At 49.9% G+C, this 27,842-nt stretch overlaps 1 protein-coding gene across 1 annotated transcript in view; it reads right to left on the bottom strand.

The window, feature by feature from the left end:
* Positions 1-27,842, bottom strand: part of LOC119386981 (kinesin heavy chain) — a 109,336-nt gene that overhangs the window by 41,497 nt on the left and 39,997 nt on the right. Inside the window, exon 2 of the mRNA XM_037654274.2 lies at positions 17,293-17,380. Within this exon, the coding sequence (XP_037510202.1) occupies positions 17,293-17,380 (88 nt within the window). The remainder of the gene's footprint in view (positions 1-17,292; positions 17,381-27,842) is intronic.

Raw genomic sequence — 27,842 nt, 5'->3', positions numbered from 1 at the left:
GGTCACGCCACCGACGGCGACGCCGCTCAACGCAGAAACGGGCGCTCTAAAAGCGCCCGCGTCGCTCGTCACTTCCCCTGGAATTGCAGGCCTGCCGCTACATCGAGCTCCAAGACATCTTCAATGTTTCACATTCATACGGACGGTCACATAGTTACTTAAGTTGTATCACAATTTGCGTTCCCGGCACGTCGAGCAAGAACCCTTTGGACAATTACTTCTTCCTTCAGTGCTAGTTAGAAGCCCCAAGGGCGCGCAAGCACCGACGCAGCCGTAAAAAACCGAGCGCACCGGGGGGACGCATTACGACACCCCTGTCGCGGAGACACAGGCTCAGGTGTATGGTACTGGTATACACGGACGGCGACGATCAGACCGATCGGCACGCCCGAAACGCCAGTGTGTGGCAATGACAATGGGCGCCAGAACTAAGCGCTACTACAATTATTTAAAAGAACAAAAAGAACGAAGTTGGTCTCTGGAGAATTGCGAAAGCGGTAACTCCGCTTTCCCGTCGCTGTTTGCAGCCTGCCAGCGCGTGTACTACTAATTCATAGGCGAACGAGACGAATAATTCCGGTCGTTAAAAAAAGCAGCAGCCACGCTCTCTCCTCCTCTACCGTCGTCGCACAGACGAGGCTTAGGGCGACCACGTGCCGCCGCTCGTCACGCGAAGCGCCTCCAAACTACGTAATCGCTGTTGCGCAAGTGCCGCCAGCCACGCCGACAGAAAGAAGAACGGGGAGAGCGCGGAGAGCGCTCTGGGCATGCTGCACCTTTTGCCAGGCAAAAGACGCGCAGGTGGGCACGGCCGGCGCCAGCTCGTAGGCCTCGGCAAGTGAACAGGCGCCGTACGTCGGCGTATATAAAGTACAAACCGGAGAGTTTAAAGGGACACTAGAAACGAAACGATAAATACAATGTGTTGGAGGTATTGCGTATAGCGCACGAATGGCTTTTCGAAACCCAACTCTCACTTCAGCATGTTTTCTTTGTTTTTGTTTTGTTTTAAGTCGCACGCCGCCACGAACGATAAGCGAGTTAAAAGAGGTGGAGTGCTCTCAGAGCAGCGGCATGGCCGGAAATTTTTTCGGGGGGGGGGGGGGGGGGGGGTGGGGTCACCACCCTTTGTGAATGTTCGTGCCAGTGTACGTTTGTACGTATGCGTGTATATACACGCACGAAATGCAAAAATTTCGGGGAGGGAGGGGGGCTTGCACCTTCTAAACCACCCCCCTGGCTACGACACTGTCTCAGAGCTCCGAAGGGTGGTGGCTTGGGCTAGTTGGTGGGTCATGACAATTGTTATAGCGCGAACACAGGACAAGGATAAAAGGTACACGAAAGTGTACTTTCGTGTACCTTTTGTCCTTGTCCTGAGTTCGCGCTATAACAATTGCCAGAGCCCCTATTTCATTCCCATAACTCAAGTATATGTTGAATACGAAGGAGACGAAAAACTTTCTTGAGTTTTGAAAACAAACCGCAGCCATGCTACGTAAGTGCGACTCAGGGGCGTAGCCAGAAATCTTTTTCGGGGGGGGGGGGGGGGGGGTTCAGCCATACATTATGTATGTTCGTGCGTGCGTTTGTATGTGTGCATGTATATATATGCAAGCAAAATTGAAAAATTTCGGGGGGGGTTTGAACCCCCCCAACCCCCCCCTTGGCTACGCCCCTGGTGCGACTACACGCGGTTTAAAACATGTCTCGTACCAAGAACTCCTGCAAACTCCCAAATAACGCTGTAAATGAGCGTAGTTACAGCCCGTGTAATTACAGCCCGCGAGCAGTTACAGCAAAGTTACAGCCCGCGCGCAGTTACAGCCCGTGCACAAATGACGCGTAACTTGCGTGCATAGACAGACCGTATCAGCTGTTTGATGACTCTCTCTCTGTGTGAGTGAGAGATTGTATGGCTACGCTGCTTTCGCAGGCTCCGAGTTGGCCTCTCCGCCAGAGTAAGACACGCAATATGGCAAAATCATTTCTGCGGGATCCCGCAAGGCAGCAAAAAAGGGCACAGGAAAGGTTCAGGGCGACATACCGTATACGAGTGTCGTGAATACTCCCGGAGTGTTTCGTGCCAATTACACTTCATAACAATCGCACCTCCATCTAAGCGCCTCGCCGGAGCACACTGTAAACCACTTTGCACCCTTAAGGGGGTTTCAAGCAAGCCAAACACCATTTTGCTTAACCAAAATTTGCAAAAATTAGGGTGTAAGGGTGTTTTCCTTCCCCAAATAGCCTTTAAGGGGTAATGTTCTAGCTAAACACCCTTTAGGAGTTAAGGGTGTTATGGGTTATCGAAACACCCATGGCTCATACCACAGCGTGCCAGATAACTGGGACTCGCTGATTAAAAAGTCGTTGGATCTTAGGCGAGTTTATATTAAAAGATATGTCTCTTTTTGGGCTATCTAAAAGGGTACCATAAATTTACGCCTATTCTCTTAATGTTTAATGTGCATTTATACGGAACAGGAATATCTCCACTGGCACTGAACGGCGGCCTAAGATACCGTGGCTATATATACCAGATGGTCAGTGCAAGGCTGTGTAGCACGAGCGCTCCGTCCATGTGGTATTTTACAATACACTCTGTTGTGTGTTAGGTTTGGCGCCTGCGCGCACCTTCTATGCTGATGTCATCTGTAATTGTTTGTTCCCAGCCTAGTAGATTTTATTTTTCACATTTTTCAGTGATAAGGGTGTTTAGACCATTGGAAACACTCCATGATAAAGGTGTTAGGCCAGTGGCAACACCCTATGGTATAGGTGTTTTGATACGTGAAAACACCCTTTTCCTAGGGTGTAAGGGTGTTAGTTATAGACTAGGCAAACCCCCTTAAGGGTGTAAAGTGGTTTATTGAGCACAACCCCCGGTGTCGGCGCATTTCCGGCGCCGACCGCGGCGCGTCGAAAATGCGTCGGCGTAATTCATTAGAAGTGATAGTTCGGCGAGCTTCGTTTAAGGTGCATCAGCGTAAATTCCTGAGTGCGCAAACACCGCTTTGGCGTAGATGCAAGGAGAGCGCCAGGGACGCAGCTAGACGGCGGCGGGACAGCCGCCGTGTGAAGGAGGGAGAGAGGGAGGGGCGCCGAGGGTGCACACCACCCCTTTGGCCCACCCCTCGACATCGATCGTGCCTCCGGCGGCGGCGCGGACGGTCCCGACCAAGGGCGCGGCTGGAACCCGACGCCCCGACGGCGCCGGTCGATGCACCAGAGCAGCGCGCATACAAGCGACCGAACCAGACGCGCAGCTGTTCTCTGCACTGCAATGCGGCCGCCGCACAGAAAGGGCACCCCGCCAGTGCGAAAGAGACGGCACCGAGTGCAGAGACCGCAGTGCCGCGCCAGATGCAAAGCGACGCACGCATCGCAACCCGCTCTAGTTATGTATACTCGCTCTGGAGTCGCCACAAAGGAGCCCGTCAGCGACACTGACAGTGCGGGACAGGCCACCGACCGTGTCCGCTTCCTGAATGCCGCGGCCGTTGGCGCACTCATTAGCGTGCAAATATATATATATATATATAGCACCTTCTTGGCGCCCGCGAAAGATGTGTAAGAAAAAGGGGTGGCAGTGTCTGCAGGAAAAGGCCCGGTGCGCCAGAACGGGGTCAGCAGCACCTGCAAGTGCTTCCCAGACTAGCCCGGGATCAAATTATAGCGTCACTTTATTCCGATGTTTCGTATTAAGTGCAAAAGCCTCGATTTGATTATGAGGCACGCCTCATAGTTGAAGATTCCGGACTAATTCTGACCCCCCTCATGATAGCATAGAAAGTAAGGTGTAACGCTGTTATAAGCCCGAGGGCGCGGGTTCGCTTCCCGGTCGCGGCGACCCCTTTTCAGGGCGAAATACAAGAACACCCGTGGAGGACTCAGGGGCGGATCCAGGCGCTTGCTTTGGGGGGGGGGGGGGGCGGTTGGTTGTTGGGGGGGGGGGGGGGGGGGGGGGGGGCGTTGCCCAACTTTAAAACTTCACGTTAGTAACCAAATGCTCATTATTTTTGTTCTCAGTTGCATTGCTCAGTGCCATTTCATTATCTAAAATTTCGCATATTTCCGCTAAACATTGGGGAACACGTATCAGTGTTGTTGGTAAGAGGAGGGTGAAAGAGGGAAGGGCAGGCCACCTGCTCGATAAATGAGTATTCCCACAACGGCGAGCTCTAGTATTCCTTAACGTAGTTTCGGAGTAAGCCTCCCTTTGTTACCCCGCCCCCTCCTCCCCATTGCCTTTTTTTCTGGCCGGTCGTGTTGCCAGAAAATGCCCTTTCTATCTCCGCAGCCTAAGGACGGTCAAACGGAGCTTTCGGAGTCGCGCTCGATTATACCCCGCGCACGTGCTCTCGGAGGCTTGCTCGGTACTTCGGCGAATATAATTCACAGCACCACTGCCTGCCTTCCTTCTTTTTTTTTTTTTTTTTTTTTGGACCAGCCGCTGAAGGTTGACTAAAAGGTAACTTGTTCTGCTTGCTTTGTGGGACCACGGCCGGGCTAGACTGCACGTGCGCGCTCAAGCGCGCACGTGCAGTCTAGCCCGGCCGTGGTGGGACGAAAGATGCCAGTTTGAATGACACAGAACAGACTCCTGTCTCTGAGAAAAAGATGGGAGAATTTGAAAACCCCTCGCTTTGCTGAAGAGCTGATGGCCCTGGGAGTGGGGAGGAAACTAGCTCGCTTCCATAAAGGCAGCAGTTGCTTTAGCAAAATAGTTGAGGCTTGTGCTCGTCGGTGCCTATTTGAAAGATGCAGGACGCAGAAGAAATCTTTTCTAGAAAGCCTGTTTCGCTCTTAACAAAAGCGCTGGGCTGTGTGAGGGGTGCTTCCCTAGTCTCGGATTGGGATGGACACAGCGGCCACCTGAAAAAATTCTACGTTCTGAAAAATGGCCTTCGGTGAGGTGAAAAGCGGGGGGGGGGGGGGTTGGGTTGGCTTATAGCTTTGGGGGGGGGGGGGGGCGATCGCCCAATCGCCCCCCCCCCCTGGATCCGCCACTGGGAGGACTTCGATTTAGGTGCGCGTTAAAAACAGCCAGGTGGTCAAAATGAATCCGTAGACACCCATACACCTTGTGTCTCCTAATCATATCGTTGTTTTGGCACGTAAAACCCAAGAAATTATTATTTTGTTTTAAGCCACCCTGAGAAGTCACATTTAGAGACCGCTTAGGGTGCCTTAATTAACGTGCACCTAAATTATAAGTTTTTAAGCCAAGAAAAAAAAATAAGATTTAAAACTTGGAGGACGCCCGAGCTTCGCTTTCAAGAGTAGAACGCGATAGCGTGGGCGGACCGTGTTTGTATCGCCTTCCCAATCCCCAGCCTGGCTTCGCTTCTTGGTGGAGACATAAACTGTGCCGCAAGGAAAGCCGAAGTGCGGACAAGCGCCGGCTCCCATATCCATGCATGCGGCGCAACAAAACACGGAAAGCGCGCCCGTGGACCCTTTGCGCCATGTCGCGGGTTTTCTGTCAAGCCGCTGAAGAACCTCCGAGATGTGCGTACCACCAACGCTAAATGGTGTATATCAATAGCGGGCCGTTAGCTTGCTATAGAGGATGTATGCGTGGTGGCCGAGCAGCTAAACGCATCGCGCCACGGAGCGAGGGGTCGCGGGCTCGCATCCCCTATACCCACTCGAACCAAAGATATCTTTTTTTCTTTATTTGCATCTACCTCGGATTTTCGCTCACAGATAACGCTGATTTTTCGTTCACAACCAAAGACGCCGACGCCGCCGACACCGGAATTTCTGCGAAACGAGCTCTTTAACGCTGTCGCGTTAAAATAAAGCAGTCTTCTTAAATGAACGCGAAACCACCGCTTCAATATATATATATATATATATATATATATATATGTCCGAACTAACGTTGGGCGAGGTGCTGTTTTTAGTGATATTTCTTCAATCAGCCAACTAACTGATGCACAGCAGTATACTGTAGGCCAAAGTGTACAGATGACCATGACACCGTATAGGCCGAATGCTGTACAAATTCTTGATTGTCTTTTCTTTGAGCTCTGCAACACTTAGCTGTGACAACCCCGCAAACGTCTGTCCTTTCTCTTCGTGCGAAAGTAAATAGACACGCCGAAGTAGTTCAAGACAGGCTTCAGTCCCGACTAAGCGGTCAATCGTATCTACAGCTCGATCCCTTCAACCGAATCAAGGGCGAACATATTCCTCGCTGGCAAACCCTGCGCACCCACATCGCATTTCCTTTTATACATAGCGCCACACAATATGCGCGAATGTTTTGCGACGGAAACGGCCAGCTGCGCGAAGTGGACAGCGCGGACCGTGGAAACGCAGCTGCGCTCACAACAAAAACAAGGTGTCCACGTTCGTATATATATCGCATGCGAGTGCGACCTTGTAATGACGGTCCGCGATAGCGCGCCGGCGCTGCAGTCGCGCAATGAGAACACCACTGCATCGGAATGTTTACGCACATGTAAATACAGGGCGCATACGTACACCCGACTGCTTATCGTGAAATAATATTTTCGCAATATAATTACAACCGATAAGCAGCACGTTTCGATGTTTCGAAATTGTTTCATGAAAGGCACTGGTAGTTTATTATATACGCACACAAAATGACGCAGGAAACAGTACGATCAAATTAACTTTAATACTCGATAACATTACATAGCTAGGATAAAAAAAAAAGAAAAAGAAGACGCGATTACGTGATTAAAGCTTCAGAATGCTTCAGAAAATCAAATGCACATGTGTGGGAACTATTGACAGCATACTTTAACACTTTCCTGTTTATTTATATATCAATTTGTACGTGCTGGACTGCTAAAAGTGCAAGTACACAAGTATATGCTATAGGAAACAGGATGAAGCCAAACTATACAGAAAAAAACAATAAATGTACCTACTTCTCTACGACCAAACACGCGTGCACTCGCCGCGCTAAATAGAGAATCTGTCGCTGCACTCGTAAGTGTCAATGCAGGAACAGTGCTCGGTGTTGCCCGCCCGGAAATGGTCGCCACCCCAGTCAACCACCAAGAACAGCGAACAATAGGGGGAGTGGGGGGGGGGGGGATCTACCAAAAAGGTCATTACGCCCACGAGCGGCCCCTGCGGCCGACCCGAGGGCAGAGGGGATCACAGTGCAGGGCAGGTCCACATGCGGCCAAAACCGTAATTTCATCGCGGCGGCTGCCCGTCGAAGTTATGATTCATGCGGTCAACGGCGCCCGGCTGACCGCGACGTCTACTAAATCAATCGAGCAAAAAGGTCGCATTCGCAGTTTGCGAACGTATCGCCGCCGCTCGTCGCGCATTCTATGCGGCGCCCGATTGGCGGTGTCACACACGTATATATACATATACGCGACGAACATTGAACATGTTCTGGCGTACACCATAACCGCACCGGCCAGCAAGGCACGTTTTCTCTAACAGAAGGGTGAAAACTTGGGCATGTTGGTAGGACTTGAACCCTGATGAATGTAAGAACTGCGCAACAGAAAAGTCAGCGGTGTGTGTGTTCCTCGCCACTCCTTGTCCGTTGCGCTGCTGTTACAATCATTATATTCACTTACAGAAGTTTTGAACATTTTTACAAGAAGTCACCAGAAATGTTCTCATTCCGCGTGAGAACTGTGTTACGTTTTGCACATGTTAAGCCCAACGCACAAACACGGCGCGGCGCCGTGCACGAAGTCCGTATGCGCTAGCAGCATACATGTCGTTTTGCCGCACATTGTCGCCGAGGTCACGTGACGGATATAGCGCAACCGTCCTTGGCGAAGACACGCCGACCAACAGAAAGGGGAAAAAAGCAAAAAAAAAAAAGAGAAAAGAAAGATGAACACAAAATATATATAGAGGAAGAAAGGGCCCGAAAATAACGTTCATGGAACGGATTGCCCGGCGAGAGCCCGGCGTATGCTTTTTTTGTTCTCTGCTTCTCCATGCTCGCTTTCCATCCATCCGTAGACCACGCGGCTTCGATTTTTCGATCACGAAGGGAACGCACGCGCGCGTGTGCCACTGGCGTCGACGTTCAGTCAGCTGAGTCGAAGGCACGCCACGCAAAGCCGCAGCGGCAGCGCACCGACCGACTGTGAAGCGGAAGGCGGAGGAGGGAACGGACACTGGACGCTGCTGCCTCGATGAACATGGCCACGACTGCTGCAGCCGCTGCACAGTTTGGGAAACAACGCAGGCTGCAGCTACGCACGACGCACGCCCACCCGCGCACGCTCTGCGATTTCGAACGGGGAGGAGCTCGCCATGTTTTCCGCGAGGCCCGCGCAGAATGACGGCGCATGAAACAACGCGGAAAAATAAAATGGAAGCGCAGCCACGACCGCGCGCCTGCCCGCTTAACGGATTTCTCGAACTCCGCAATGCGCTCGAATGAACCAACGTACGGGACCTTGTATGCGCGGCAGAGCTTTCGAGGGAGACGGCGTATATGTATATACTATATGACCGCGCCTTGTGCACATCTCTGAATGGCCCGCATTTTTAAATTTTTTTTTTCGTGGTCGGGCACCGGTCACTTCACCACGCCCAAACCTTGTTCACCTCTCGGGCACGGTCGCAAAGATTTGCGCCTCCCAGTTGGTATACACTCCCCTGTCACTAAAAAATAGCAGCAGCAGATGACTCTCCAATGGTGACCGAGAAGACAATCAGTCAATATATGCGATGGCATGAAGAACGATGAGCTGTAATAACCACAGTCACCGCGCTCATTGATCGCTGATTCGAAGTGTACGATGAGAACGTTTCTGATCGATCAGGACGGTATACATGGCACACCGCAGATCAGAAGCGGCACGCTTGCGGACCGCGCTGGTGCTCGGGTACTTTCGAAATGATGCCATAAATATAGCAAAACACAGAGAGGGAACGAAGGTTCGAAAGAAATGCACGAGCGGCCCGAAAGTGCGTCATTTGCTATATATACAGACTCGTGCCTATACGCACCACACAAAAGGAAAGGTAATAGGCGCGATGGTCTTTGAAGACCGCCAATCCCGGAAATAGGCCTCTATATAACGGCGCCTCACGTAGGAAAATAATCGGCATTACAAGACGCTGATTTCCTATATACACACACGAGCTCCCGCAGAAAACTGCGCGCTGCTCCGCAATGTCCTCTTCCATATACAATTACGCGAACCGTGTCGCGATATCTATAAGCCGGTGGATCCGAACGAAAAGCGGCACGCACATGGTGTAATAAGTGAGGACGGGGATGCAGATGGTGTGATACAGAGGCGTGCTCCACTTCAACACGCGTGCGATCGCAACGGCAATCGCCTCTTTTCTTCGCGCCGGCCGTCATCTAAGCCGGCCGCTGCATGCAGTGGGCTGCGCATGCAGCAGCGGCTGCAGTCACGGAGAGTCCATCATCATCGGGACGGAGGAGTTCCCCGATCGCACACGCGAAAGGCTCACATACTATACGGCGACGCGGAAAAGAATCGGCGACGACCGCGCATCACACGAGGAAGGTGCGACGGGTGGCCGCTTGTGCCCACGATGAACGGTCCCGAGTCCCTGGCATTTAATACGCAATCGACCACTATATAGAACATTACAAGGCCGAATTGTCATTGTGCCTCAAGAACCTGGCGAGAAACCGCTGCCCCAGTGAGGACAAGACCACTTATTGCCCAAACACTGTGTCCAGCGGCATTCCCTGCTCAACGTTTTCTCATCATCTTCAAGTGTCCATTTTACCCCGAACTTCTGTCTTGTTTGGACTTCGAGAACCTGTCGCGCGAGCGTTCCATAAACAGAGTGCAGACGTTTGGTGTATCTTTCTAAAATGCGTCAGAATTTCTGTGTTCATCATCTGTCACGCAAGACGAATTGCTTAACAAAAACAAATGTATTTCAGCCTTCTCAAGTTCGATAGAACACCTCCCACGTCAAAATTTATTCATTCAAAACAACACCGTATTTCTCAAGCACAAACACGGCGCACACAGGACCTGCACAATACAAGTACAGAAAAACGCCAGTTTATGGCGCTGTGCACGCTTTTAAAAGGTTGAAAGTGAAGATAACCTCGAAGCAAGGGTTACAGAGCGCGTTTATGCAGATGGGCACGCGCCTCGAGTCGCGGTCAAAAACGTGCCGCGCGCGCCTGAAGTTTTTTCGCGCGGCGTCCGGATTGATCGACGCGCCTTTCCTCTGAAGGCCGCGCGGCGCCCGTATAAATGCACAATGACGTTCACTGATGAACGAGGGGAGAAAGATCCATTAGGTCGGCATCAAGCGCTGCCCTGGCAGGGCGTACGCATACGCTGTGCTCAATCTGCCAAATGGACCGCAAGCGCAGCGCGCGCGTCCACGACGGCAATCCTGCCAAGGCCGTCATGCACTGCACGAAAAAATAGCTGCGCTCGAAAAGATGGATTTCACAAGCGAGGCAACTGCACGTCAGACCCCAATGCAGTTGCGCTTTATCACGAGTGTCAGTTTTCCGTTGCAGTGCAGACAGCACATAAGATCGCCGAAAGTGAAGGTCGTCAACGCGGTAACACTTAAGAAAACAAAATTTCCCACTCTCACTGATCAACGGCACTATTCGCCCTAATTATGGATAATACGAAGGTTTGGTTACTAAGGTACAGTGCGTGTGGGTTTAAGGTTTTACATCAACGGAAGTAGAACTTGCAAGGGGAAGTCATTACAGATTATAATTTGCACTTGTGTTCGAATACATCCCCTCTACCACGCCCTCATGTAATAATGTACCGCTTCTGAGTGACTGTATCTACGGGTTTAGTATAAGCAAACAAATAACTACAATGCAATGCCATTGTCATATTATACAGCAGGCATAGCACGAGCCTGGCGCGGGAGCCATGTCTATGCTATAGCTACCCCCCCCCCCCCAAAAAAAAAAAAGAAATTAGCAAACGCACACAGCGTCGGTACGCAAGTTACCGTACGCACACCGCGCTTCCTGCAGTGCCTCCCAGTGAGTTCTTTCCTCGCCATGGGATGTATGTAGTCGACCAGTATCACCGACAGCAACAAAGGGTGCCATTCTTACGAACACATTCTCCAAGGAGGAGGTGTTCGCCTGTTTCAGGCTCTGATAGGTATGTCGAGCGTAACAAATTTCGCCGCTCGCTAAAAATAATTTCCTCGGTACCCGAACGAAAACGAAACCCCGGAGACGTCGCCTCGCAAGAAGAAAGGAAATCCCTTTCGAATCCGCCTCGCCACAGGGTGCCTCGTTTTCCTGCATACTTTCCGAGAGCCCACCGCGACCTCTCGTCTCGGCTGCGTTCATGCCTCTTTGTTGGCGACCCCGAACACGGCCGCCCTCGGCTCGCGGGGCAGCAGGTCAGCGGCGCTCGATACGAGCAACGTGGCCGTATACATCGTCGCCGCCGTCAGAGAGCTACAAAAAAGGGCTACAGCGAGCGTAGGGCGCCTAGCTGCGTCAGCGGCGAAGCGAAAGCGGCCCAACCTTGGCGCGATGCGCCGCATGGGTCCCCGTAGCGCAGCGCGTGAACAACGTTGCGGCGGTGCGCTGGCTGCTGCGTCCCGCCTCCGCGCTCGGCAACAGCTGTCCCACGGCTGATGTCTCTCTCTTTTGTTCCGCGCTAAGCGAGCGACACGATACAGCCGTTGCCACGCTAGCGGACGGCCGCCGTTCCCTGCAGCCTAATACCCAAATAATGATATCAGCGCGGATCCCTGCAGTCTTCGCGGCCCGAACATATACCTATATAAGGCGTGCAAAGCAAGCGGCCACGCAGACTGAGAAGAAAGCGAGACGAACGAAAACAAAAAGACGAGACGAGGTCACCGCTATGAAATGCAACGCAAGCGCATACTTAAAGAAAAAAGAAATGAACAAAACGCGGGGTAGAAATACAAAGAAATATAATGTATGTCGGTGCGTTGTAGCATGTTCCTCCATGCATGTTGAGTCGTAAAGCTCTGGCGGTCTATGCTTGTAGCCCCCTGAGATAACCTGTATATTGTGTATGTGCATATATACGCACGCCCGTACAAACACACGCACGATCATACATAAAGAATAAACGGACCAACCCCTCCCCCTCCCCCCTCGGGAAAGATTCTGGCTACGCCCCCAATGTACACTCACTGCACACGGCCGCGGCGTAAACCTTCACATGAATTAAGCTTGGCTCGGTAAATCCGACCAGGCACACGCAACCGTGCCCGCATGACCTCACGCGCTTTAGCAGCAGTTCGAGCACAGCAGCATCCAGGCGACAAAGAGCCTTTGTTGAAAGCGCGATCTCAAAACACTTCGCTTCCGACTCTATGCTACCGCGCGCGCGCACTTCATCTTCCAACACTTCGCAGCACAGAGCGCGCTCAATGCGCTCTGAAGCTGAGTGCACACCTTACGTGCCCCGCAACGCTGCCAAACTGCGTTTGTCAAGTGTCCGGGCAATTAAGGGCAGCCACATTACGCCTATATAGCTCCTCGGCGGTAGCAGAGCAGAGAACAGCAAAGAAAGCACTTTCGCAATATAATGACAAGCGCTCCTGCAGGAGCAGGCGCACAACTCGTGACCAAACGTCCCCCAATTCGCTTCCGTGCTGCTGCGTGCTATTCGGCCACGCCAACCGCCGCTTGCTATCGAGGACACGTCAGTACGCGCTACAAGAAGGCTCCGTTGCTCGCTCGTTGCTCGTTCAACCGAAAGCAAATGGCCTGCCTGTCGAACACTGTCATCGAGTCGCGCGAGCGTTCCGCCGGCATCCCCAGCTTTAGTTGCGGCATCTATATGTAATCAACGCAACGCCTCGGTGACGCAATGCGTCCATCAGACGTACTAATGTATACGATAGGTGAGGCGATGGCAACATGACCAGGTGAGCAAAACCTCAACCTTTAGGGTATGGTCTGGAAGTTAAGCACTCGTGTTAACTCGCTCGTAATAAATGATATAGCCTTTGTCGAGCAGACGATATCGCAAGCGGTGAGGCCGCTTTATGCAGATCGCAGAAAGCTCTCTTAAATGTACGTGAACGCTCGCTCAGGTTGGTTCCCAGCAGCAAACCCTTCGAAGAGTGCGGATGCACGCAACTGTTGCGCTATTACGACTGGTGTTCCCGGCGAAGAAGCCTTTGTATGCTGAACAGACATCTATTTTGGTACCTTGTGAGCGAAACTACGGACGCGCGTAGGTTTACGACGCCATTTTGACGCTATACACCTTTGTGCAACGCTAGAGTTAATGCTCGATTTCGCCAAAATCAAATTTCCAATTGTGCGTATATATTATAGATGCAGAATAAGCAACAACTATCTTGCATGCAAGCCCCCTCACTGACCAAGGGAGGGTCTGTTGCAGTATGTTAACATCATCTAGTTGCAACCAGCTTGCGAGTGACACTGGCCTCTATATATCCGACCACACACTTAAACGATCGATGCAAAGAGAATAAACTGGCGAGCGGACACAACTTTTAAATACGATTAGGCGAGTTGTTGAGCTATAGTTGATATAAAAAACAAACTATCGAACACTACAAAGAAACACGCAGTAAAGTGGCGCGTCCTTGCGCTGTCGTCGTGTGTGGACAGTCCGACGCCGTTTGCTATCCACGGCTACAACAAAAACAGTCGATCCCAGATGGACGATGTCGGTGAATTCAGCGCATACACTCAAAGATGTATCACGAAATGCGCAACTGAAGCCCAGCATAAGAAAGCAGGCAGACCTTGTGTTCGATTCGCATTATACTGTATGCTTTGTAATTCTGTGCAGCTGTACGGATGTGAGACAAGGAGCAAGAAGTCGCTATAAGAGCACAGCCCACCATGTACAACGAGCTTCTAGAGAAAATTATTCGCCGTCTTCGCACGGACATGACGACGAAGAAAAATGAAGACGAACGAAACAGAATGAAGACGGGAAAGCAAGCATACATAGTCGCCAAGGCTAGACTCATTCGCCGTGCTGCGTATAAAATGAGCGCGTGTTTTCGCGACGTGACCATCACAGGGACGCCCAGCCATCCTTTCGCGACGTAGGCATATGAAGAGCTTGAGCAGCAAGTCTTCATACTCTGTATTATCCGATAAAATGAGTAAGAGCAAGAGAGAAGCAATTTTATTGTAAAATGAGGCAAGTCTCATCGTATGATAAAGACGCCAACCCTCCGCCAATTGGACCTGGCGTCCAACGCCCGTAGACCCAGTGAACTGTTCACCCTCTACACCGGAAACACACACTCACTGCCTACCTGTGGATCTCACAGGAACGAAGGCTACTCGAGAAACGATGTTATAAGACGGCTAAGCCTGCAAGAACGGATCACACAGACATCCTACCCATGGCCGACAAGTTCAATAAGGCACCACTGCATATTCCCGAATCAGGGAGGCATCCAGAGCTTTTTAATCAATCGCCGCCGAGCAGTGTTCAAGAGAAAGAGTAAAAATGAAGTTTCTATCAGTGATGGAAGAAAATCAGCAAGATACTGCCTAAAAAAAAATCAAACTACATTTTTGTCAGGCATGCAGTGCATATATGATTGAGGCGCAGTGCGTACAAAGCAAGCAAGCAGGAATGCACAAGGGGGCGCTCGAGTCGAGAAGCATTCGTACTCGATGCATCACCGTTTTCCACTCAATCTTCACAGGTTCTTACGACAGCTGTTAATTTCAGGACGCCATCCTAATACGTCGCCGAATAACGGGCCAAGCTTCCTCGCAGCGTGGAATTTTCGTGCGAGACTCGCAATCTCCCCTGCGCTTCGCATTTACCGCAACTTCTTTTTTTTTTTTTTTTTGTGTGTGTGTGTGTGTGTGTGTGTGTGTATGCTTCAGTGAGGGCCCAATCGAACGCACGACGCGCCTTGCAAGGCACACGAGACGCCCGACAAGGAGTGCAGCATACGTCGACCAAGAGCGCAGGCTCTTCCATGCTTCTCCACAGGATGTCGCCTCGAGAGGTTTGATTAATTAGTCCCGGTCCCATATTCATTACGCTGGCGCGACGTTTCATTAGTCGCCCTTCAGCCGGCTAAACTCAAGAAAAAAAAAATATGAAAATAAGATTCAAGCATGCAGGCGTCTAACTAAGGCCAATGTAAAAGGGAAGACCGGCTTCCTCGCGAGACTCGCACAAACACAGACCTCATCAGTATGTCAAGCGACGGCTGTGTAATTGCGCTGCCTCATTTGCCGGTCGAGAAAGAACGCTGCTAGCTACACTTCCCGGCGCATACTTGGCTACAAAGAAATGCGCTGCTTTCACAACTATACATCAGACAGTCCAAATTACTCGAAGTGCAGGAGTCGGGCTCCGTATGGGTCGGCTAGAAATCGAGCATTAAGAGCACAGCAGGAAGGACTCCGAATAGAAGTGTCGCTGGTTAAAAGCGGACTCAAACCAATTAATAACAAATTAAAATTACGAATGGCGAATAAATTACGAATTAATAATAATTACAACATTGGGGCAGCTGCGCACTCGTGGTGAGAAGACTGAAGAAACAGCAGAGCTGGTGGCGTTCCCCTCCTCCTTTCTCTCCTCACTCACTTTCCTTTCCCACCCATTGACATACTATACTATACACGTCTAATATATGCTACGCTGCACCTTCTCCCCTCCTCCACGCGAATGCCGAAAAGACAAAGTGAAGGCGCAGCTCACGCGCTCATGTGATATTTCCTGAACCTCACAACGCGACTTTCAAAAGATAAGAGATGTAAGGCTTTCGCCTTAAAACTTCGGGAACAATGTCCTTCTGCGCCTCTTCCATCCAGTTCATTCTCTGCCGTATGGTATGATGATGTCCGCGATAATTCCTCACCCAATCAACGTGTCTAAAGCGAAGGAGTTCCTTAGATAGCTATACCGTACTTCCTCGCATACTACCAGCAATGTCGGCTGTTTTAAAGACAACGTTATCTTCATTCCATCGCATACGTACGACTCGGTTGCCTACCACATTTTTTCCCACCTCACACTATCGACGGTCCGTGTACTGTCACTGCACCGCCAGTATGAGTCTGGTGTTTGACAGGCCGAACAACTTGACGTTGCACAATGAATCCGCGTCTTTTAAAAAGCGCATAAAAGACTAAACGCATTAAAAAAAAATACACTTTGCTCGTCGAGCCGCGCGCCCACTGTGAATACGAGGAAGGACTGCGGTACGCAGAATAATAAGAAAGCGCTTTTCAACTGACGCCGCGGCAGGGGTTTCAAGCAATCAGCACGAAGAGGCGATGACCGGGGCTTCTTTCAGCGGATTCCGAGAAGAAACAGCGTCGGCTGGCCTCGAAACGCTAGAGCGACGACGCGCCTACACGTATCAACCGCGGTGTGTGTCGTATCGCATCGACCGTGCATCGCTGAATGAAGGGCGACACGACAGCGGCGAGTCCGACGCTCCGACGCTTCGTATATGCCCTTTTCGTTGTGCCACTTTTTTTTTTTTTTCGATGCGTTAGCATTAACAAGAACGCGATGTTGGGGAAAGAATGCGAGCAACTCTGCATGATGCGGACGGATAGCTTTGTGGGTGGACAGACCACAAGCTATCGATTAAGTACGGTACACGCGAGATACAGATTGAATGCGATTAAATACGCTATGCGGTGTTTAATCGCGTAACACCAGCACTCTTTACAAATGATGAGCAACGCAGGCTAGTAGCGGTTCATGTATGCTGTCGGGGTAATTAAAGGTAATTCTGACGCGCTTCTCTCGCATTTAGCGTTTCATCGATGCTCAATTTTTCCTTCGCCTTAATATGTTGACGTCCTAGCCCCTTCTTCGCACTCGATAGCGCTTAGCGCTCCCTCAAAGGGCTACAAAAGTATAGCCTATTTTTTCGACGTCAGATCTCTATACGTCACCTTCAAAACAGGGACACACAAACGCACAGTCATTCTCTCTCAAGGTTTCCAACGTCATGCACCTTACGAAGCGCGTACCTTTCAGAGCAACAGAGCTAATAATATAGCCCAGTGAGGCGGCCAGTTTTCGACACAGCAATCGTCAGCAGCTGCAGCTGGAGAAACGACTCCGGTTGTTTCTGCAATTGTTTGCGTTCCTCGCATACACAAGTTTCAAAACCATTTTTTACTTTTTTTTTTCATAATCGCTTCCATTGTCACCGGTGCTGGCGAGGTCAAGCGACATGCTCGAACTGTTACGCCGAACTGCAACAACCAAGAAAAAAAAAAAAAAACGACGAGAAAAAAAAGCCGCAAACGTATAGACGAAGCAACGCAAAAAACGAAAAAAAAATAATAATAAAGGGCCAAAGCGCACGTACCTTTGACGATGGCCTTGGCTGCCTCATTGTAGACCTTCTCTTGCGTGGCGTTCGGCTTGAACACCTTGTCGTACACGTACACCTTGCCCTGAAAAGAACGATGCAGGGAAGAAATGAGAAACAAACTTCGGTTCCGGTTTTGTAGACATACTTTACGGCACACTTTACGCAATACCAGATACTTGTTCAGAACGAATGTCGCGTACGTCATGCGTGTCCGCTGTTGCGTAGATTGAGTGCACACCCTTTGCCGGGGACACGCACACGCGCGTAGACACACATGGCAATTCCCGGTTGTTTGCACCACTTACTGCGCTAACGAAAACTGGCGACAAGGGAGACGTGACTACAGCGTTTGACAACAAAGGCCAAGGTGATACCGGATATCTGACACAGTGACATCAAATATCTGTTGACCTATAGCTCTCTGCGACTTGCTGAGGCTTGCTCTTCTTAAGGCGAAAGCACGGTGTAGGCGAAAGTCTTAAAGGGCCCCTCACCAGGCCACATAGCAAATTTTAGTTAGACGCTGGAAGTTGTTGTGTGCCGAATGAAGAGCAGTATGCCGCAAGAATTTTTCAGATCGGTTCATTACGAGCTGAGAAAAACAATAATTTGTAGCGGCGCGAAACCATGATGCGAGGAGGCGGGTTTCAAACCCTTGCCACTCGCCCCGTGTAGCCTTCGCAAGCCAAATCCCTTCCCTGCCCTCTTCACTTGACACATACGCATGAACACGTCATGCGCATGCATGGTCACGTGCGCATGACGTGCCCGAGCCAGCCGGAGCACGCGAGCGGCGTTGCACGGCCGCTACCTTGTTTTTTATGTAGCGGCCATGGGCGTTTTGTCGGCGTTCTCTGTGGTGTACTGCCCGTCTCTGCGGGACGGGCATGAAAGTTGAGACATTTGTACGGGCACGAGAGTGGTGATATCATGAGCCAGTGCCGCATTAACGTTTCCTTGTACGCCGTAGAATAAACGAGCATAATGAGTGCTCGAACGCGCTACAACATTAGTTTCGTTTCCAGGGCTGGCGTCTGCTCGATGCGCTAACCGCGGGGACACGAACGCATGGGAAAGGGAGGCACATTAGCCTCGCATGTCGCTGCAATTCACGAAAAAAAATGAAAAAGACGCACACATTCCCTTTGTGTGTCTCATTATTTCTCTCAAGTTTTATTAATCTATTCAAGCAACAAATTACAAAACTACACATGTCGTGTCAAATAATTATCGCAGCGTCACGTGCTACTGTTGGCGACGTCAGAGCACAGTCGTCTACGTAGAGGAGCGACGTCACAGCACTACCGTCTACGTAGGGCCATTTCCTCACGTACGTCATCCCCTCATTCTCTAAAGCGCGCGCCCGCGAGAGGAAGGGCAAGCAGCGTTCACCTTGAAATTTGACCCATTTCCGCGGCGCGTAGCGTCGCAAATTTTGGCAGACGTGATCGTGAACGCCCAGTGTATGCATTGCGCTCGTTAGCTCAAAATTGTCAAACCTGGTGAGGGGCCCTTTAAGATGCCTCATTAGACCCGAACATTGACCGTCGGCGGCGTCAACACAAGTGATGCAAAGAAATCATCTTCTGATGACGTCATCATGATGTCACATATCGGCAAAATTTGCGACGTCATCATGACGACGTCATCAGGGACCCTGTCAGTTTTTCTCTTATTTTCAACACGTCGCCCTCGCCGTAAATGCACGCATGTCGCCAGGGCGATTATATATGGAAACTGCGCAAGTCTTTAGCGTCGCACTGTGTCAAACGACGGTCGTTATGGCGATCAAAAAGTAAAACATTACGAACGGCTAAAGGCAGTAATAGCGCGAGGCCAAGGCAAAATCGCCGGGGAATGGAGGAAGCGAGAAAAGGACGCAGCGAGCGGAGCCGGAAGTTCCGCCCGGACTTCCGGCACAGACAATTTTGCGGCTAAACAATAGTCTATGGGCCACATCGAACGCCCGCACACCCCCTCTTCTTTTTTTTTTTTTTTCGAGTGCCGGCTTTCCTGCGCACATACAAATGACTCCGTATAGGAAGATGTTGGCAGCAACGCATGTGGTGGCCCCGGAAGAGTTGCGGTTGCGTGCCCCAGTGGTTGAATTTGTCGAGGAAAAAAGAAGAATATGTAATAACGTTTCCCCTCGGGACCATACACTTTCTATGGGTCGGTTTCTCGAGGACACCCCCTCGCATGCATGGTTTGGCAAAGCCATCGAGCGGGCGCCCGCGCGCTGCTCCATTGAGGCGTACACGCTGCGCAGACCGTTGTATATACGTCTCAGGCGGGAGCAAAAGTATTCCCTAAAGCGATCGACCGAGAAAGCAAGCCCCGCACTCAATTTAGGAAGATGCGAGTTTTACCGTGATGCTTCCATTCAAAATACGCGGCTCGCTGCCTGTGCTCATGCGCACCACTTGTATTTTGGATAGAACTTTGTTTTTTTTTTTACTTGCACGGAGCATATGGCACTGATCAACTGTCTGTTTGACCCTGGATTAAAAAAGAAGGTTTCCACATAACATATATGGATCTATATATACAGAAATAAAGAGATCTATATAGATTACACATCTTTTTATCTGGCGCTAGGTCTTGGGTACAACTTAGGGGTGGGGTGGGGTGGGGGTTAGAAGGTCAGTGTAAATATCTGCCTGTGCAACGTATCACGTACACTTGAAGAAAAAAGTGAGCCCTCTGGCTCTTTCGAGTACTGAAATGCCACGTATATGACTATCTTTAGAGAGACACGTGAACTATATGGAGATCCTTATACTCTCGTCGGAGAGTCTTGGGAACCGGAAGAGAGTTAATATGCCTCTTTAGAGAGAGTCACAAACGTGGCAATTCTGGACGCACCGAGAATAATAACACACACTCTGTTTTTTCCTTTTATATAGAGTGTAGGAGTCTACATATACGCCGGCAGAGTTATCCTTATTTCAATAGCTTGCTCTCTCTCTCTCTCTCTCTGTTCGTTTGTCCATTCATAAACTTCTTTTTGTATATATAAACAACGAGGACGACACTAACAGTGATTTCAAGCGTATACGATTCCCTCCACGCATAACGCAAACGCTAAGCAACGAACCGACATCGTCTCCGACTGTGACGTCACCAGGGAAGGCGCGCCGATAAGCCCTCACATTTTAGTGACACAGGGTCACCTCTTATCTAAAAGCGAGGTGTTCAAATGACAGCGTCGGCCTTGTGCCTATAGATAGCGTCGTCACGGAGAAAACGCCGCACTGCAGTGTTATCTCTAAGCAGGATGTGTCGCGACAAAACGGCCAGCTTTGTCGCCTCAGCTTGGGAGGAGAGCTGCCACGCCTGAGCTGATTCATGCGTGTGTGTGCGAAAGGAAATGCCGACCGAGACGCACCTATTCCGGCTTCACGGCACCGGACCCGAGATTCGTCGACTCACTAAGAGGACTCTCGCTCCACTTATTCACAAATATCGTAAATAGTTTTTTTTTTTTTTTAACAGCGAAGCCGCATATGCAGAGACCAAAATTCGTCCGTCCAATGTGCGCGAAAACTCCTATATAGCGCGCATGTGCCACAAGAATTCGACTAGCCCCAATATACTCACCACAGGTCCACTAAAAATGAAGTATAGGAAACACACGGGCGACAAACACTAGTTCAGATTTCCGGAGAGACTCAATAAACAATTGAGAAAGACTTTAATGAATCTTCGGGATTAATCCAGTGATAAACACCGGGGCCGCACGTTTCAACTTCACTGGTTAACTAACCATCTGTATAACAAGTGCTGATTATTTTTTCACATATAAAACTGCGCAGCAATCAGCGCGTGCAAAGACTCGCAATTTTCTAGCCAGAGCGGAACACGTTGTTTGTACATGCACGATCGGCAAAAGAGAGAGCGAGATGAAAGAAAGGAAAAGAACTGCCCAGCATATCCCCCTTATACACTCCGTCCTGCATTTCTGACGATGCACGATTTTACTTCTTCGAAACAGCCTCTTTTCTCCGGCCGCTGCGGTTACTGAAGCTAATTTCACGCAAATGGGGGCGAATACATTGTAGAAACACTGAGCACGAGCACTCAATTAAGGTGTCCTATTTACCGCAGCACACACACGCAAAACACATAACCCTTAATTAAGAGAGCGTTGAAACCGTCAGCTGTTCTCCCGCACCGCACGTATGTGACACATGCCCGACCTCTTCCTTCTGATAGAACTATTATCAAAATATGTCTTAATCAGGATTGTGTATAAATAATACCAAACGAGCCGGCAGTAAATTCTTACGATGTCACACTGTACTATTTCTACACTGTAAGATCATTTTTAAACTTCTAATGGTTTTTCTTGGGTGTTTAAAACCCCATACAGACTCAAAATCGTTCTCATCACAGGATATTAAACTTCTACAGTGGGTATATTACTTTCCAATAAGAGCCCCAGCCTCCACGGTGTAATGATGCATACATATTACACTTTGACCAAAGGGGTGTAAGGGTTATGTTACGTGATTCGAGTTTCGGTTTCATTCTATTCTTTTTTTCCCAAAAGAGGGCGTTGTTTGTGTGTCTTGGCTGTGTCTATATGTATGTGTCCTATTGCAATAAAAAAGAGATTAGGGTCCATGTTTAGAACTGTTCGTGGTCACTCTCCAATTACTACAATGTGGACGAGGATCAGCACAAGGTGTGCTGTACACAACAACGAAGCATACAAGGAAGCAGCCGCAACGGTCTCGAGTCGCCGCCGCCTATTTTTCCCGCTCCCATTCCAGCTGATGTTTACGCAAGGCGCTAACGCAAGGCAAGGCCAACGTCGCACTTGTTATTACTTCCTGTTAGCAGAGAACCCGAGGAAGCAGAAGAGTGCAAGACAAAGGCTCTGGGAGCTGCGTGCACGCTCGCATCCTCGTGGAATATTAAAAGGGGTCCCCGAAAGAAAACGTTAATTAAGCGAGCTTATACCAATGAACCGTAAGTCTTAATCTACCATTTTCATGAACGGTGCGTTTGCAGGTTGGTTATCAAAAAATAAGACGCAAAAGAAATGTTACTTTTTTTTTTTAATTTCGTGCCAATACTCCGATGCCTGCTCGACAAAGTGACGTCAGGCATTGTTAATAATTGCTGGGGTTTAACGTCCCAAAACCACGATATGATTATGAGGGACGCCGTAGTGGACGGCTCCGGAAATTTCGAACACCTGGGGTTCTTTAACGTGCACCTAAATCTAAGTACACGGGCCTCAAGCATTTTCGCCTCCATCGAAAATGCGGCCGCCGCGGTCGAGATTCGATCCCGCGACCTTCGGATCAGCAGTCGAGTATCACAACCACTAGACTCCCGTGGCGGGTCCGGATTGATTGTGGCTACGTAACAGTGTCTTAAGCTTAATTTCAATCTTTGTTTCTTAACTGGCTTCGGAACATGGTCTCGCCCATCGCAGCTACAGCACTGCTGCTATTTATGAAGTGTTATAGCAGCCTGGTTGCTATGACGTACAGAGTATACAGCACTAGAACTACGTCGGCGACATCAACCAAGTGGACTTTCTCTACTCTTCTCTCAAACTTCCTCCTTTCCCAGTGTAGGGTAGCCAACCTGAGTCGGTCCTAATTGACCTCCCACCCTTTGATGTATCGTTTCCCTATCTCTGTGTCTCAGAATACGGCTCGATTGCAATATATTTTACCGTGCATCTTTACTGACGAATCAGTGTCGTCATGGTGCGAGATGATGCGAGCGCTTAATTCTAAGGCGGCGTCGCCACTCCTCTTTTGTTCTTGCCTCCCCCACCCCGTTTTCTTTTTAGAAGGGTGATTTACTCTGCAGTTGAAGTGATTCTTCTCTAGAGCATTCCTTTAAGGCTGGATTTTATTTCTATTGCCCTTCAATACGGCAAGACAGAGGCATAGCCGCCTTTACGCCACCTTACGTACCAGGAATCAGCGACCATTACGAGAACAAGAAAGGAATGGGAGGGGGGAGGGGGTATACGCGAGAACCCTAATCGTCCGCAGAACGGGTTTATATGCGCGTTCGGCATACACAATAGGGCACCACTCGGTGCCAATCGCTCGCGGTTACGTCCGCACAGGCGACGTCCCGGCGCTCGGGGTTATGCAAACAGCAAGCGAGCGCTGCACGGGCGTTGCGCTGGTAGCCGTGACGACTGACCACCGCGGCATCATTTATTCGATTGTCTTACACCGCGGGACAGAGAGGACGACGACGAAGCAGAGGAAGCTGCAAGAACGGCCCGAGACATCAACCTATATTGCCCCCACTAACAGTACTACTACAGTAGCACTACGCACGTATAACCACAATGTCGGTGGAACTGCGCAGAAGACCATTTATACGCGCGACTAGGGTTCGTGACTAAGAGCGCGGGGTTGTACACAGTAGAAACGGTTTGAAGAGCTGCGCGAGCTACAGAGTTGAATTTAAAACGCGATGCCGCTTTCGTTGAGCACTAAAAGACTGCGGATATCTTTCTCAGAGAACACCGGCACTATCGGACTTTATTTAAGAGGGTCCACAGGTATAGAGACACGGGTCCTTTATGCTAACCTCGGTCATAAGGGAGATTGAAACCCAAATGCTATTTCGAAGTAAACCTGAAACTTTTATCTTGATCGTGTTACGTGGGCTGCCGGTTTAACGGAGCGCAAATTATAATGCTAGCGCAAAGCAGAATAAGGTAGGAAAAAACTGGGTCGCCCGTGCACGAGGTGATACTCTTCAGTCCGCAGGGAAGGTCTCAGTACTTAAATTTCTGTTATATAGACCTCAAGGGCGTCCATACACTCGTGGTGTCACCAGAACTCGACAGTATAGCTTGGTGCTGCTTAACGAAAAAGGTGCTCTTTGCTCGAGCGACTCCTTCGCAAGGCCGATTCAGTGGACAACCCCGGAAATCGAAGCAATAAACCACGTAGCGCGCTGGAACTGCACGCGTTTACGTCACCCTGATAAAGTTTCCGATAAAGACCGCGATGAAGTCCCTGATAAAGTCGGGCCGAAATACTGTCATCTGGTTCGTGTAAAAACTAACGGGCCGGTTCGAGCAAGCGTCGAGGCGAGCTCACAGTCAACCAGCCAGCAAGGGGCTGATTGATACATGGTTGACTCGTCCGACTCAAATATAAATTTACATATGTAAAAGTAGTCGGATCGAAACTGGTTAGCTCGACTGATTCGACAGGCTACCGTCAAGTTCACTTACACAAAGACAGACCAAACTCAATGGTATGCGCTAGGTGCTAAACTTTGTGTCCGCTATCATCGTATACAGTCACGAACGCCGCGGCATGCAGCCGCGTGGCCGCAAAGGGAGCGCGCGCCATCAAGGTGAAGGACGTGCCCGCAAACGTGCCACACCTTGTATACACATCCGTGGATATAAGGCATCGAACAAGCCGCTATAATAACGCGTTCACGGGCGCACGATCATCCGCGTGGGCCGGAGGTCTATAACCTAGAGCGCGCCGACAGCATCACAAGAAGCGCGCGTAAACAGGTTGCGCAACCTTTTGAAGCGGCGTGCAACCTGGACGCGAAGACGTCCGGGCAACTTATGAAAGGCACGCAGCGGGGCGAGGACTCCGCCCAGAGTTGCCAACCGAGCCGTCGGCGCCCCCTCCGTTAGCGCGCCTCTGGGAGCAGCAGCCGCGGGGGAGACGACAATTCGGCCATGCCGGAAGCGATGATCGCGGGATCCCCACCTTATTGCTGCCTCATCATCGGGCCGCTGCCCTGTTTATTTGATTATTATCATTATTCTTTTTTTGTGCGTGTGTAGCTGTATCTCGGCGTGATGGTCATCAACTCCAGCACGCGAGCGTCCGACGGCGTTGATCGAAGGCGCCACTCGTCCACCACAGCGCGTCATTTCTTACAACGCCAGAAGACACGTACGGCATAACCACGCCGTGCTCAGGGGAGGCGTAAAAAATGGTGAACTAAAAAGATGAGGCATCAAAGGTGCGGCGCTGTCCCCACTGCACAACATGCCATCACTCAAGCCCCCCCCTTTGCTTCCTATCTCCACTTGATCAACCATGAAACTCCGGAAAAGTTTGAACGACTTGCGACATGCGAAATGACGCGTTTAGCAAGCAGGCAGCACTCCGTCGCCGCATGTAAACAGAGATTCCTGAACACTCTTTAACACAGTGAATTGCCAGACATGTATACCTGAAAAATACAAGCCCGGAGGAGCATGCGATTCGCATTCGTATGTACGTCTTTTGGTTATTCCGTATGAAGTCTGCGAAGAAGACGCCTATTTGCATGAGTTGCGTAAACATGCGGCGCCTGCAGGGATTTTGGAGATCGGATATCTTCGCGAACGTATTACGATAATCGAAATGGCTGCCAATTAAATAAAAACACTCTCCGGTAAGAGTCAAGCTCATAAACTGTCATGGCTGTATAAATAAATAAATGTATAAATAATCGAAATAAGCACCACATTCTCAGAACAGTGCGCGCGTGGGCTCCACTGCTGGAGCAGCGGTGTACCAATTTCCAACCATCTGCGAAAAACAGTGCACTTGCCAAACAGTGCACTGGCCAGCACACTTAATACAGTGTGTTGACACATCGTTTGGCCAGTGCAGTGTTTACACGACTGTCAACACACCTAAAACTGTGTGTTAACACTGTCAGCACAAAACGTCACTGTCTGTGAAAATTACAAAAAAAAAGAGAGACGGAATAATAATTTCTTGGTTTTTCGTTGCTGTTTGGCAACAAATCATCATCACAGAAGTAAAAATGCATGTCTCTTTAAATTGAGACATACCGGACGATAAAGAAAGCAGAGTGCGTGTCTTGGCAGATAAATAATCATTGTGGCTTTGCACGACAAAAATATGTGCATTCACGAGCGTTATGACGCAACTTATGCCTTGTCTGTGCTTTTGTTTTTTTTTTCTTTCACTTGGATATCGGTGGCGGGGCCAAGATGCAGCAAGCCCACTACTGCACATGGGTTTTCACGTATACTGTCACATATTCCTGTTCTTAAATAAAATTTATCTGCGAGCCAATGCAGATAAACGATTGCAGTTTGTACCAACCACCACCCAACGAGCACTTTCTCGATGCTTCTGCTCAATTGAACCTACACATATGTTGGGTCGAGGACGAGTAGTTCGCTCCAAGTTTGCTCTGGTGGAACCCTTCACCGCAGAGCCAACTTGTCGGCAATCGATGACACAAACGGAAACGGCATACACTCACTAATGGTATGACAAATACTGCTGAAGCCAGTACGCAAACAGGAAGTCCGCCTTGAGCACGCTCTTCAGAGCTTAGGAACAGCTCGCGAGCGACGAAAAAAAGAGGAAGCTACATGAATATATAATGCGCGTGCGGGAAGTTCCCACAGACTACACAAGGCGGAAGGCTCGATTCGCAGCGTCCATGCAGACATGCGGTCAGCACACGTACGCGCACACAAGCTACGTGCCGCAGTGCAGTGCGTGCTCAGATGCACGTAGCCGAGAGCCTATCCTCGGGCTGTTAAGGGAAAAATCCACCGGTCTTGTTGGAAGACGACGGCTGAAGTCTTCTTATTGATGCCGTTATGTAGTGCACGTCTGACATTCGATGAGCCCGTGTATAACGCATGGAGGATCCCTTTCGCTATGGTGTTCATAATATTCATATCCGCCCCTGTTCGCGACAGGCTGATGTAGACAATGACGTAATGGCGGAACGACTTTCAACATTTCACGAAAGGCAATAAAGGAACAGTGGAAGAGGATGGTTACACACTAATCCCTCACCAAAAGAGATCGTTAGAGAAGAGCTCGTGGCAAAGGCCGCGAGTTTGAAGCCACGAACGCTTATTCTGGAGGTGTGTGTGTGGTGTGTGTGTGTGTGTGTGTGTGTGTGTGTGTGTGTGTGTGTGTGTGTGTGTGTGTGTGTGTGTGTGTGTGTGTGTGTGGTGTGTGTGCGTGTGTGTGTGTGTGTGTGTGTGTGTGTGGTGTGTGTGTGTGTGTGTGTGTGAGAGAGAGAGAGGGGGAGAGGAACTGGTGCATAACCGCCATCATGCGAAGTGGCTAAGCCGTCGTCGTTTGATGATTTAGAGTTCTACGGTTTATTAGTTAACTCCGTGGAGCATACCATATAACGTGCTTTGCTTCAATTATTTACAATAAGACATTGCTATATACGTCCTTCTATGCAATGAAGACGCCGATGTTCCCTGCATAGAAGAAAGAAAGAAAGAAAGAAAGAAAGAAAGAAAGAAAGAAAGAAAGAAAGAAAGAAAGAAAGAAAGAAAGAAAGAAAGAAAGAAAGAAAGAAAGAAAGAAAGAAAGAAGGAACTCAACTCCGTTCTTCGAAGTTTTCCTATCAGAAGAACAGGGAATCCCCGTCGGAGGTACCTCCCGGTAAGAGTGGACACGACAAGGGAAACTCGGCAGCAAAGTGCGCATGCGATCCCCGAAATAGCCTCGGCGGATGATCAAGAGAGAAAGGAAGCCCCGCAAAACAGAAAGGAATCGAAAAGTGGCCCTCGCTCAGCACTC

The sequence above is a fragment of the Rhipicephalus sanguineus genome, chromosome 3, assembly GCF_013339695.2.
Source record: "Rhipicephalus sanguineus isolate Rsan-2018 chromosome 3, BIME_Rsan_1.4, whole genome shotgun sequence".
Lineage (NCBI taxonomy): Eukaryota > Metazoa > Arthropoda > Arachnida > Ixodida > Ixodidae > Rhipicephalus > Rhipicephalus sanguineus.
Note: the sequence above shows the minus strand (reverse complement) of the source record. Positions and strands in the feature narration are given on the sequence as shown.